At 40.5% G+C, this 14,813-nt stretch overlaps 1 protein-coding gene and 1 pseudogene across 5 annotated transcripts in view; one reads left to right on the top strand and one right to left on the bottom strand.

Moving 5' to 3' along the window:
* Pdlim5 (PDZ and LIM domain 5) overlaps positions 1–7,825 on the bottom strand; it is a 158,867-nt gene extending 151,042 nt beyond the window's left edge. For 3 of the 5 annotated variants that reach the window (XM_028760397.1, XM_028760398.1, XM_028760399.1), the window contains exons 1-2: positions 7,715–7,815; positions 4,194–4,331 (exon numbers count right to left, since the gene is read on the bottom strand). In XM_028760397.1, coding sequence (XP_028616230.1) covers positions 4,194–4,289 — 96 coding nt within the window. In that variant the 5' untranslated portion in view covers positions 4,290–4,331; positions 7,715–7,815. Of the gene's footprint in view, positions 1–4,193; positions 4,332–7,714 lie in introns of all 5 variants that reach the window. The other 2 variants (XM_028760400.1, XM_028760401.1) reach the window with 1 other exon arrangement.
* Positions 7,826–12,149: 4,324 nt separating this feature from the next.
* LOC114614856 lies at positions 12,150–12,589 on the top strand (annotated as a pseudogene).
* The last annotated feature ends 2,224 nt before the right edge of the window (positions 12,590–14,813 follow it).

Raw genomic sequence — 14,813 nt, 5'->3', positions numbered from 1 at the left:
CTTTACATTTATTTCCCCTCTGCCCTTTACTTACATGCAGACAAACACTGACAGTTCTCATGATAGTGCTTCATTCTGTCAAGTGTTACATCACACACTCAGTCTTTGTTTTCACCTCAGACACTGGAGTACGGGCCTAGGGCCTCACGTGCCGAAGATGAAGCACAATAATACCCTTGAAGACACCAAAACAAAACAACCTCCTTTTTGTCAAAAATAAAACAAAAAAAAAAAAAGCAAAAAAACAGTATTAGCATCTAGACTAATGAAATCTTAACAAGATTTCTCCTCCAACCACAAGACTGGAGGAGGAACAGGCTATGACTCACCCTGTGGAAATGGGGATCTGGGCAAAAACAACTACAAATAGGATGTCAGGCACAAACACAACAGGCCAACTTCACACACACACACATACACACACACCACACCCAACACCACCAAAGAGCTCAACTAGCCAAAGTAAGACCACAAGCTTCAGTCAGCCCTCTCCACTCACAGGGGCAACACTAATCCCACAGCGAAACCTTCTCTACTTAGGCTGAAGTGCTACTCTTACAAGGCAAGCCCTGCATGATTGTTTCCTCCAGGAGATATAAGAGTCCTTCTTACCAGTAAGATTCCTCTTAAAAATAACTTCCCTACAAAAGCAGTATTTGTGAGGAGCAAATAAGCTTAAAAATCTTTAAAAATTACTCATTTGTAATAAGATAGGTTGATTTTTATTTCTTTACAACAAAAAACTATCTTCAGAAATATCTTAAGGTAACTGACATCTATGACTACAAAACAGACAATCAGATCAGAAAAGAGTTCCAAAACAACTCCACCCCCCCAAAAAAAAACGCAATTAGTATCTTAAAAGCAGCAAATAAATATATATGTGAAATATACATTATACAGTTACATAAACTAAGTTAACTTTGTATCTGGGCACCATGACTCAACAGCTTTAAACTAACAATGGACCCATTTATTCAAAGTAAGATAGCTCTCTCATCTCAGCTTAAAGGGACTGGAGGGTGTTTCAGTCTGTTCTCCAGGAGAGACACTGCAGCTGGCATGTCTGCAGAAGTACTCAACTGCATTCATACCTTAACTAGGAGTCAAGCCACTACAGGGAAAGTATTCAGTAACACAGTACAATGAAAAATGACAGAAAAACTGGAGGTATGCAAATTCCATTCTTGGAGGACCATTTCAATTAATAAGATTTCTGTTAAAGAATCAAATCCCTCGAAATACAGAAGATTTACACCCACTGAAACTGAAAAACATGACCAACGCATCTGTCATTTCATCAAATACTGTCACGTGATAAATGTAACACACTATTCAGAACTACAGTACTGCCCTTTCTTCTTTACCATATAACTTTGTATCTCCCAAAACTGTTTCTTCAGCAGCTTCTAGGAGGACTGCCTATAACTTCCAAGGAAATGAATTCCCAGACAAATCTTCCTGTATTCCGTGATATACCCACAATATGAACTCCATACTTGAGAAACTGGTCTATTTCTTAGACTTTTAAATCCAACTGAAATGTATCTGAGCTTGTAACAATCTATTCTCCTATAACTCTTGAAAATTGGAGTCAATTTTTCTTACAGAGTATTAAAAAAAAATCTAACCTCATACTAATCTTCTGAAGCAACTTCTAAAACAAATTTACTGGAAGAAACTGGGAGATTACCGGAGAAATGCAAGTATCGGTAATAAAGAAAAGACGCTCTGGGGTCAAACATCACATAATGATACACAATGAAGTACTTCAAGTTTGTGATCTGGAATCCAAAAGATGCCTATACACAAAAACTTCTTATAACTTCACGGAGAAAAAAAACAGCTTGACAAAATATAGCCTTGAATTGTTCAACTGGTCTCCTATTTCTTCTTATAAAATATACTGGCAAGGACCAACAAACCAACATTGCTACAATGAAACCCATCCCCACATTCCATGGCTTCAGGGCAAGTCCCATAAACACAGGGTCATAAAAAGCGGCCTGCAAACTCCAGCAGCCACACTGCTTTTCAGAGAGAAAACAATGGCATGCTGATACAGTTGTCCAGTCTGAGCACCACTTAGAAACCCTGGCAGGAGCTGCTGAGTCTACCTTAGAAGCTCCCTCACAAAACATTACCCAGTACAAATGACAAAGTTTGGGAAAATGTAATGTAGCATGCATTCTTTACGAACCAGGTCAGTACGGCGTATTTATATGCTACTGCAACAAAATCTCAGGGAAATAGAGCTTTTAAATCCTTGACAGTGGCTTATATTTACCTCAAATACTGCTTAATACCCCAAAGTGCCAGTGTTCTACGGAATGGAAACGACTCTTTAGAGTTCAACACATCTCACCAAAGAAAAACTGTATACTTCTGAATTCTAAAAATAAAGATGTACAAGTTTCTGGGTTTCTTTTGGTTTTCTTTCAGTGTTAGCATGCATTAAGCAAAAATAATAACAATGTAATGATTGTCCTATTCTCTAAAACTGAAGGATTAAATGTTTCAGGCCTTTCATTTTCATTATATATTATTACAAAAGACAATAAATGAGAGATTTTAATGTAACAAACTTTGCTAGAATTTTCACATGCATCATTACATAAGAGAACCACTAAATTACACATTTTAAGCCACACTATCAATTTTTAACTGCTTCTTAATACTATTAATTAAAGAACATGGTGATCACTGAAAATGAGTCCAACCATTCTATATAAAAAAGCAGAATAAGCGTGATCATAGAGGTAATTAAAATAAATGTGGCATTGGTAACAGTAATAACCTTGATATAATATAAATGTTATGAGGCACAAATTTTCATTAGACACTGTTATTGGACATGTTTAAACTAAACCATTTAAGGGGTTAAAAATAAGGCTACTAGAAGGCCAAGAGCCTAGCTGCCCAGTTGAGCCAACATTCCCTTCTCTCCTCCCCTCCCCTCCCAATCCTGTCCAGTCCAGAATGAACTGCATGCCCCACTGCACAGGCCCAAAAAGGTCACAGGAGATGGCAGACACTTTTGTAAGAGAACAGAAATAACTCAGCAGCTTTGTTAGCATGGTCGCTTTTAATCAGTATGTTCAAAATCCTTTAATTAGCACTCTGTCTACACAAGGAAAGCATTTCTCTGTGCCAGGGAAGGGTATGCATGTATGTACACGGTGTTCCCTCTTATCAGAATCACAACCAAGGCTAGCACCTTATACACACACACACAGACACACACACACATGCAAACGTACACGCAAACACACACAGAGGAAATTATCCAAATAAATAATAGTAATAATCACTTCTTGGTGAGTGAAACTGGGCCTGATTGTGATTATCCCCTTCTCAAAAATCAAGACATTCTACACCCAGACATGATGATACACACCTCTACTCTCAACACTGGGGAGGGAGACGCAGGATGTCTCTGTGAGTTCAAAACCAGCCTGGTCTACATAACAAGATCCAGACCATCCAGAGCTACACAGTGTCAGTTTCTCCCCTAATTCCCTTCTCTCCTTTTCCTTCTCCCTCTCTCTGTGTCTACACCACACACACACACACACACACACACACACACACACACACACACACTGCATTCAACTAAACCCCAAATGTGGTAAAAAGTCAAATCTCAATTACTCATAGGCTGAGCATCTAGCTGGAGATCCTTCATCTTCTCCACAGACCTAAGCAGCTTTGTCCTGTCTCACTCCTGACTATTACCTCCAGAATGTGAGCTGAGGAAATAACGCCCAAACCAGTCATGGTCACTAGTTTTAACGGACAGTTTTTGGAACCGAAAACTTTCTTTAAACTTTTAAAAGGGTCTTTAAAACTTGATAATACAATGCCATAAAAGTACTTTTGAAGAAATTAAAGCTCAGAGAATTTTCCAAACTAGGGACTATTCAAAACCGTCACATTGGCTCCTCAGATGTTTTCTATTTTAGATTTGTTAATACTGGAGAAACTGACAATGAGCTGACTAAATAAACTGTCCTTGTCAAGTGCCTTCCCTGTGTATCTGTATTAGACAGCCAAGCCTGGTTGGAGGGAAAGAACAAGAACTCCTCAATTGTAACAAGTTAATACAGGTAAGAGAATTCGGCAATCCAGCGCTGCAGTTCCCAGGGCCAGACAGCCAATGAGCATTTGTAGTAAGGTCCGGCAAGCTTGCTTACACTAGAGATCGTCAGAGGCATGTTGAAATCCTTGCCACCTTGGAGCCGGAAACCCCAAGGAGCTGGGCCGACCAATGACACGCTGTAGTTGCTCATGGTTCCAAGGGTTCAATGTGTAGTTCTAGAAAATGGAAGAAACTGCAAAAGAAAATTAGATAGTTCATTAAAATGCTTATTAAAACCCCAATTTCATATCAATGCATTTCCTACAAAACCAAAAAAACTGTTCAGGTTTTTGGAGTGGGGTGAAAAGATATATTGGTCATACCTAGCAAACTCTTTATTAATTTCAGTGGAGGAAAAGGAATCGATGAGCTAATTAACACTCGGTTGCAAACTCATGCCAATTCCCTACAAAGATATATGTAGACATCTGCCCAGCTTCCCATATTGCAAAATCAAATTTGCTGGATTCTTACATTAAAAACCTTAATATTTTATTGGAGGAAATACATACAAGATCAGAATAAGATTTTATTTCAATTGTAATTAAGGTGATTTTCCTATTCCATCCATCTCATACTTCCTGTAGCCAACAAGCTTCCATCTCACCTCAATCATGTGAACATATAAAAGGGCTTGCATATCTGCTGGCTCTGTTCGTGGATTATAAATAACAAATTATTTAAGACTGAGATTAATAATTCTAAATCTAATTTAGAACTGTAACTCCTAGCCTCCTCTATAGGAATATGGTATTTTCCACAGTTAAGGAAAATCATCCTAAGTACACATTACCTCTGAAGTAATTTTTCTTTAGGAACTAGATTCCCTAAACTAGTATTCCTTCATCCTCAGTGGGTCTGGTATTTACATATGCTGCTAAATCTGAGGTGGTAGAATAGAAGTTTAGGTGGGGTTTAAAAGGTAAAAGACTATGCCAAGGAAGGAAAGATGGGGTTGCTGACATAACAGTTCAGAAGCTTGTCTGAAACTGGGTTTTTGTTTGTCTAGTTGTTTGTTTATGGGACTGGGAATTGAACCCAAGGCCTTGTTTTTCTTTCATATAGGCACTAATAGGCTATAGTTGAGAACAGGTGACATTTTAGTCTAAATTTTTGTTTCCTTTTATATTCATAATCCAGCAAAGCAGAGACTAAGCCTTCCCAGGCCAGTAAATGAGACTATACTAACCATAACTGAAATACAAAGTTAACCTTAATGAAACTAAATTGGAGCCTTAGGAAATTACCATGATGCAGTGGTTTGCTTTTTTTTTTTTTCCTTGTCTTGCTGTACTTAGGCTCATAATGACTTCAGGGTAGCTCTTTTAAAAGCTCAAATTGACTTAAGAGTGTCCTACTTGTAATTAGGAGTCATGGAGAATAATGAACATTGTTCCCTCTTTAAAAAGACTATCAAGGATATATAGTTCTTCCATCTAAAAATATGGCAGGTATATGACTATAATACTTTAAAGGCACTTGTCAAAACAAAGCTTTGGGGATAGGAATATATCTCAGTGGTAGAGAGTCTGTGTAGCATTTATGAGGCCTTGAGTCTAATTCTCAGTGAATATATATATATATATATATATATATATATATATCCATATGTATATGGATATATATATATATGCTGAGAATACATATAGCATATATAGTATATTAATGCGGTGGATTTAAAAGACGAAGTCTGATTATGTATAATATACTCCTTTTTACATCCACTCCAATCTCTATCCCAACACATCAAGTTCAACAGCTCATGTACCACTGAGGAGAACGCAAATGGATGCTTTCTTCTCAAGAAGGAAAAATGCAGTAACACTTTGAAAGAAATCTAGTTCCTCAAGAAAAATTAGTTCAGGGATAATGTGTACTGCAAAGCTTTTAAGATGGAATGGTAGTACTGACCTACTGTGTAGTAACATTACTTCCGTACCACAGTAGTAAGCAGAGGCCATACAAAAAGACCCATAGGAAGCCAAACGGCAGGTGAAAACCAAATGGTAGGGAGTTAATAGCAAGCCACACACAACACTGCCTTCCAGCTAGAGAAAGATCAAGACCAGTAGAGGCAGTCTTGATAGTGTCATACAGTACAAATAAATCAGTAAACCAACTGATAGTTCGCAGGCCACTCTTCTTTTTTAATCTTTAACTGTGCCAAGGGAAGAATGTGAAAGTTACGCTAACCGTACTCTGGCTCCATATTTCCCTAGGAGAGAATGTACTGTACGTGTGTGTCACCCCACATCCATGTAACTTCCCTTTCTTAGGGACTCCCTTCCTGATGTCTCCCATTTGTCATTAACATTCCCAGCACTAGCCAAGTCAGCCAAACCACAACACCGGTCTCTCCTCTGAATTCCCTTTCTGCTAGCTTCACTTGGAATTCATTTGTCTTAAAATATTCTGATCCTTAAGCGACGGCAATATTTTTTATTGGCCTTTTCCAAGTCTCCCCCATGTGGTTATTAGTGCCCAAACGCTAAAATACCAACCAAGCAGGCAGGAAATAACAGCTTATTCTGCTTTCAAACATGTAAAAACGTTGGAATTTCTGTAGAGTTTTGGATATTCTTTTAGGGACAGTCTAAATAATGCCTTCCGTCTACTGCTAGTGAGGGAAGCTAAAAGTGGTTTCCCATACTTCTGTGTCTGTTTCCTTGGTGTGCGTAATGGGGAGAGACCTATGGTGAGTGACAAGCCCTTCAATTAAGACTACCTAGAGATTCTTTCTCCTCTCCTGAGATAGAATGGTGGGAGGGCTAAGGCACAGGATGAAAGAGGATGAGACGTTTCCCAGCTTGGGTTCACGCCTCTAGCCCTGTTGGCCAAATAAGGTTCCCCAGCTAGCAGTTTCCGTAGCAGGCGGGTTCAGACGTCCTCGGGTCAAGAAGGCGGACCTGGGATAGGATCTGGCGATCACACCCTAGACCTGCCCAGCCCAGTCACGAATTTTCTTTCCAAGTTCTGCCCAGTCCATACGCCCTTCCTTTTTCCACTCATTGTCAAACGCGGCTGAAGCACAGTCTGACCAAAGCCCCAACAAGTACACCAGTTTCCTAAAAAACTGGCGACCGCGAGCGATCTAAGTTGGCTTTCATTCTAGACGCACCGACGTGTAACCCTAACAGGTTACACAACTGCAAATATTTTCAGGGAGAGGAAAATAAACGCTTCTCCGTAGCCTGGGAGCCGGCAAACAAAATAGCCCCGCTTTCCCGTGCAGGCGCACATTCTCCGCTCGCCCGAGCCTCCCTGGGGGCTGGCGCGCCCCAGGCCGAGGTGCTGCCCTTCGCCGCCTGCCCTAGGGCTCGACGGGCGCCCCCTGGTGCGTCCGGCTCTCCCGAGCGCCGGTCGCGGCGACACCCGGCTCCGGGCGCTCTGTCCGGCCGCGCGCCGCCCAGCCCGGGCACTTCTCGCACCTCCGCGCGCCCCGGGAGCACCTGAGATGCCGCGCGCCCCGTCCTCCTCCCGTCCCGCGCCCCTCCAAGCGCCGCACCCCGTCACCCGCTTCTCCTCCTCTCCCCTCGAGGACCAAGATGTTCTCCTCCGCCGCCCGTGGCCACTCACCTCCGGACACGCACGGCGCACCCTTCGCCTCAGACCAGCGCTGACAAGTGGCTCGCGGTGCCTGCGCCGTCCCTCTCAAGCCGGTGGGGAACTTCCGCCTCCGCGCTCGCCCCGCCTCGCCCCGCCTCGCCCCAAGGCTGACCACGCCCAACTGATGACCACGCCCCCTGGTCCGGACTGGGCGGGGCGGCGCCGCTCTGGGCTTAGATAGCAGAGGAGTCGCTCCGGGCTGAGCTTCGGGACTTGCTGAGGCCGGCTGCGGCCGCCTCTAAAACAATTCCCCCTGTGGAGTTTCGGTGGGCGTAGTCTCCGGGGTGTAGTCTTGGAGTGGTACCTGGCAAAGATCTAGCCTTCCGCTTCTCTGTTTTGTATTTAGGTGCTTTTCACTCTGCAGAAACTTGAATTGACCCGCAGTTGGTCTGGCTAAAAATAGGAAAGGGCTTTAGCTAAACCTCTGTCGATGCAAGTTCAGCGACTACCGCCTGCTTTTGTGAAAGACCTCTGTATACTCTTGAGAAGTGCAAACTCTGAAGTTTGCTTGTCAGGAAGGTGAAAATCGCTAACCCTAATATGCACAAGTTAAATCTGTCGTCAAGCTAAAAGACAGCCATACAAAGCAGCGGCCAAAAGTGATTCAGCCACTGTATCCTTGGCTTATTTTTCTAATTCCAAATCAACAGCACATTTACCTACTTCTAAAGTTATTTGATTTTGCCCAGAGAATTTTTTCACAAGCAAACGTTCGTTATGTTTAGTGAACACTCCAAAAGAAACTTGCAGAGTTTTCTCTTACTCTTTGAATTGGCTTTTAAAATATTAAAAGGACAAATGTTAACCAAGTGGTGTATCAAACAAAAACAAACCTCAGCCCAAGTCTCTGAGTCTGAGTCTAGAGTCTGCTCTAGAGGTGCAAGCAAAATTCTAGAGTAGGTCCAAAGTTGTTGAAATAGTAGCCGCTGACCACATATGTCTATTTAACTCATTGTAAAAATGTTTTATGTCATTCTTATGCATCTAAATTTATACATGAGTAGGATAGGATTTCCATTAAATATAAGTTTCAGTAAGACTACATTTCACTGTACTGTTGGATGTTTAGTGGTCAAGTTGACATATATATACCGGGTTTTTAAAATTTTGTAAATTTAAAAAATAGGTATGTTGATTACATGTTGATATTATCTACTTATTTAAAACATTATTAAAATTTATTTTCGTTTTTTAATGTATATACTAGGAATTTTAACATGGATGTGACTTGCATATTTTGTTGGGCAGTTGTTGATTGTATTACATTCTAAAAAGAAAACTAGTATTCAGGGAAGATTTTTCTAGCATGAGCTATGTCTAGTGTGTTTTGGGATTATATTTCAGAGCTCATTCAAAAGTAAAAGGTTAAAATGGTTACATGAAAACAAATACCCCCTGCAAAGCAAATGGTAAGCCTAATAGTTGCCTTCATAAGATGAATGCCATCCTTATTTACAATGTTTAAAAATTAAAGTTGCAACAGATTCTATAACATGTGATAGACAATTCCACTTGTGAGAAGTCAGTCGCTAGTGTTACCTTACAAGAGTTCCTCTCTTCACCTCCTCATCTTCTTGGTGCTGATAACAACAAAACTGAACTCGAGAGCAACACTATTTCATTACCAAGGATAAAAGCCATAGCACCAGAGAATAAGCATCTTGAGATGATGAAGGAAGAGCTGAGAGTAACTAGCCTGTCCCAAATGTACCTTAAGTTGTAGTCCTAATTGCAAACCAGGCCCTGAACCTCCTCCCTTCCCACTCCAGTCCAAAGTCTGGAGAACAATCAGCATGTAAAGGCATCTTGCATGAATTGTTACTTATCCCGTTGCCCTCTCGGAAAGTAGCCTTTTCCTGGGTCTCATCCAAGCTTAGAATCCTTAGATATGCCTCCCAAAGTCATACTTCTAAACAAACACTACCTATTCCATTTCCAGGAAATAATTAAACTTTAATTAGCTCCAAAATTATTCCCCCATCTGGGTCTACCTTAGTGGCACAGAGAGCCCATCAAGCATGTATGAGGGCCTCATTTTTTTCTCAATGCCACCACTAGCATTACCTGAGCTCCTATCATCATCATCATTACCACCACCATCACCACCACCACCATCACTACCATCACCACCACCATCACCACCACCACCACCATCACCACCACCATCACCATCATCACAACCACCACCATCACCACCACCTCCACCATCACCACCACCACCATCACCACCATCACCACCAGAGGCACCACACAAACAAAGGAAAACTCACAAAACTACTTGCCTAGAAATGTTCCTGGACTCCAGGTAACTAACTGCATACAGTGGTTAGGTAAGAAGCACTTATCTGTTGCTTCACCTTGAAGAGAATCATAATTACTAATAACTGTAAGGTTATCAAATGATCCATATTGCTTCATGCCAACTATATTACTTTATTGGTTCCAGGCTGCCTTCCAATACCAAAGTCCTCGGATGTTCACATTCCTTGTGTAAAATCCTGTGGAGTTTGAACTTAGCCTGTGTATACAGTTCTGATACTTTAAATCATTTCTAGATACCCTACATTTCACAGGGTAAATAGTTACTATGTTGCACTATAGAGAAAGGGATAAGAAACAATGTCTATATATACTCTGGATAGCTATAAATTCTTTCTAACACTATGCATCTGTGTTATGTTCAATCCTCTGATTCAAAACTCCAATGACAGAGGATGGACCAATATATATACAAAGCACCACAAGGCATGCTTGACACCAAGTAGGTGTTAAATTATAGTTATATAAAACCTCCCTAATTAAGTGATTAGATTAGTACATCATAAAGAGCAAGTAGAGAATTTCAGCACCTATTAAGCATGCACTCTGTTTGTGGTATTTTACATGCAGATACCTTATTTAGTTCCTTCAACTATGTATTTTTTCAGAGAAGGAAACAGATACATGAAGAGCATGATTAAATTTAATGGTAGCTAAGGGGCTGGAGAAATGGCTCATCAGTTAAGAGCACTGGTTGCTCTTCCAGAAGACTGAAGTTTAATTCCCAGAACCCATAGATGTGGGCTCAAAACCATTGCAGTCCAACACCCTCTTCTGACCAATACAGCATGAAATACTCATGTGATACATAGACCCATCCAGGCAAAACACAATGCTCTCCACAAGAGCCGTAGACTAACAAAAACCCTAACTCAAGGTGTAAGAATCTCTCTTTCGAAGGTCATGGTTTCCAAGAGACTTCCAAAACATTCTTAGAATATTGGCTATTGTTGTTCCATTTGGTTGCACCCATAAATGGAAGGTAAGGCTCTACTGCTGAAGATACCATTCATTTCTGACACAGGACCCAGAGGATCTGAGTTAGATCTGATCTTAAAACCTCCTTCTTGAAGACTAGTCTTCATGTTACCAGAAAGCACCAAAATTTCCAAGGAGAGAAGCAACCTGCAACCCTAGCGAGCTATGATGCCAATAAACAACAACAACCAGCATGTCATGATACATGATACATTAAGGTTATGACACACATGTCTTGGTGGTAACCAACAGCTCTCTAATTGTATGTAAGACCCATCCAACAGAAGGGAAATCAGCCTGGTACTGGAAATCTAGCTAACTACCCAAGGCTAGGGAAGTCATGAATCTTGGAGGAGAACCTAAAATGCCCAATTTACTAAAACAGCATAATCCATAACTACATTGTAAATATTTATCCTTATACCCACAATGTTTCTCATCCCTATCAAGGAAAATTACCTTTGCAACAGATGAAAAAAAGACCATTACAGAAAACCACAACTGACCAAAACTCAGAGTTATGGAGCCCATTCCTAATTGATACATCTACAACATAACCCTGCATTTAAGACTCGAGGATCATTGAAGAAGGGAGCAGAAACATGTAAGAGCCCGAAGAACAGGAGGTTTGTTGTAAGACTTTGTCTCCTACAAATGTCAAAGAAGCTGCATCAATGAAGTCTCACCAACATGGCTGCCTAAACAGGACCTGAACAAGGATGTCATCAATAGACACGCTAACATGAAAGTGGAACAGCACTCAAGGCCTCTTAACCTAAGACAAAGAAGTATAGACAACTAAGGGATGCTCAGAGCAGGAGAAGTAACTTTCCCCAGGGAAGAGCACCCCATTTGCATGCTCCAATACCAAATGGTCAGCTCTCAAAACATATTAAAAGAGAGCATAAATTTGAATAAGACCAAGGTGGAATATTTGGGAGGGGCTGAGGAGAGGAAAAGAAAGAGGGACATGATGTAAGAATTTTATAATTCATAAATAAAATATCCAAAAAAGAAAGAATATTATAATTCAAAAAAAATAATTTTAAAAGGATACAAAGTTTGGAAGGCCTAAGAAAAGAAAGAGTGGCTCTTTCTGCCATCTTCCCTCGCCATCACCATGGTGCGAATGAATGTTCTGGCGGATGCTCTCAAGAGCATCAACAACGCCGAAAAGCGAGGCAAACGCCAGGTCCTCATCAGGCCGTGTTCTAAAGTCATCGTTCGGTTCTTAACTGTGATGATGAAGCATGGTTACATCGGTGAATTCGAGATTATTGATGATCACAGAGCTGGAAAGATAGTGGTGAACCTCACTGGCAGGTTGAACAAGTGTGGAGTTATAAGCCCTAGATTTGATGTTCAACTCAAAGACCTAGAAAAATGGCAGAACAATCTGCTCCCATCACGCCAGTTTGGTTTCATTGTGCTGACAACTTCTGCTGGCATCACGGACCATGAAGAGGCAAGACGAAAACATACTGGAGGGAAAATCCTGGGATTCTTTTTTTAAATGTAAAGCATAAATAAAAAGCCTTCGTGGACAAAAAAAAAAAAAAAAGAAAAGAAAGAGTGAAGGGAAGGAGTGGGATAAGATAGAAATACATCATGCATATGTGAGATTCTCAAAATATTAATAAAAATATGTTTTAAAAATACTCATACACATCGAAAAAAAGTAATAGAAATCTTTTTAATTTAATGAGAAATAATTGCAATTTAATTAGGCTAGAGAGTCTTACAAACTATAGAAAGAAGAAACACTATGGAATCTAACATTCTAAGAATCATTCATGTACAGTTTGTAGCAAATTAGAAAGTAGACGTGCAGTTATTTGTGTGTGAGGGAGACTGCACTCCATGAACCACATCCTGGAGGACATATGCCTTGACTTGCCCTGCTGTGCGCTGCCACTGAGCCATTCTGGCTCCTCTTCATCTATCTCCTTCATGACTAACATTTATAAAATGGTTAGTCATGATCTGATGGACAGTCTTTGACTTTACACTAGCAGGAAGAGAACTGAGCCATTGGGAAGCCAAACCAACATTCATGGACTTGTCAATTATCATAGGGTAAAGCAATGAGGCACTGTACAAGAATTAAACCATATTCAAAACTCCACCAAAACCAGCTGGAACCAAAAAGGGAGTGGGTTAAAAGTAATCTATTAACCAAAAGATTAACCAGCGTGGCAAAAGAGTTTATAGACTATTACATCTAAATGTAGTATTTACCTAAGTGTATAAATGTTTGCTTTAGCGTTTGATGGTCCAACATATGACTCAGAACCCCTTGCAGTCCTTCAAAAATAACAGAAACCTTTCATTGCAAGATGACATGGCTATGATGAGCTCATATAAGCTACTAATCACCTAAAAGTTTCTACATTACTCTATGTAAATGTATATCTTAAATCTCCAAAGCACTATCAGGGCATGCCTGTTTAATGGTTAAAATCTATAACAGAGAACTAGGATTATCTAGTCTCACACTTTAATTTTCAGTATTGAGGAGAAACAGAAGACTGTGCTATTTATTTTAGAGGAAATCAAATGCAGTCATAGGACTCCTGGGAAAAGGTCAGACTTAGGGCGGGTACGGAGAGAACAGAAAGAAATAAAAGGATGAGCATGAATATAAAACCAAACCTTCTAGGCAACCAAGGAAACATACACCCAAATAAGAAGGCAGGGTTTCAATTAGATTCAGTGATTCAAGTCTCTCCTTTTGAATAATATTAATATTTGCTACTGAAGGAAGAAGAGCACTCTTAAAGAGATGGTACATCTTGCAGGCAGTTTCTAGTGAAAAAAAAAAGGCTGGATTGGTAAGTAAGTTATGACTAAGAATTGAGAATCGGAGGGACATTGAAAACAATGCAGGGGAGCTCTGTGTCTGAGATAGCAGGATAAGCGTGTTCCTCATACAATCACTGTTTTTCCTCAGTGAATTCACTGAGCACTCACACAGCAGTCGTTCAAAACCATGAATGATTTTGAAGGTAATGTGTGGGTAGTAATTGAAAAGGTTTGGCAGAGGAAGATGTTTGGGGAGAAAGTCATGAAAGAAAGAAAGGGAACTGGCACAGACCTTACTAATTGGTTGTGGCGAGAAATTAATCTGCTGGTTCAATAAATAGTCTTTCTTAGATTTATGGAGAATTGGTTTAGAATGTCACACCTCTCCACACATTTCTCCATCAAGGGTAGAATTATGAGGACATAATTAACAAGCTAATGGACAAATGAGGCCTTAAGCAGTATTTTGGATTAGAAAGTTCCTTGGGGAAATATAACCTTACCATGCTTTATTTACAGTAAAACCTCTCCATCCAAAGAATAGTACCTCTGCTAAGGGTGTTTAGAATCCTTTTATATGTGTTGGAAAAGCAAGGGAACTGTTGTTTTGATTGGAAGGTATTCATATTGTAGGCAAGGTGGAAAGCATGAAGGCATACAATTCACAGCCAAATCTAATGGATGGAGTGCTGAAAGTGATCTAATAATTAATCAAAAAATCTAGTTCTAGAGTCCTGCTGCGGCCTGCCTGCAGAAGCCTCTCCTCCCACATCTACTCCATTCCCTGGGTAATATGCCTCTTAATGCTAATTCCAGGGACCCACTAGGTATGTCCTGCCACCTCCTCAGCCTTTCCTTCTGCCCCATTTCACCCACAGACTCATAGAATCGCTCTCTTAGAGGAACCTTCAATAGCCATATAGGCTGGACATTAGTAGGTAACCTTTACTATTCTTCCTATTCCACAACA

Source organism: Grammomys surdaster, unplaced genomic scaffold (assembly GCF_004785775.1).
Source record: "Grammomys surdaster isolate TR1022 unplaced genomic scaffold, NIH_TR_1.0 126531, whole genome shotgun sequence".
Lineage (NCBI taxonomy): Eukaryota > Metazoa > Chordata > Mammalia > Rodentia > Muridae > Grammomys > Grammomys surdaster.
Note: the sequence above shows the minus strand (reverse complement) of the source record. Positions and strands in the feature narration are given on the sequence as shown.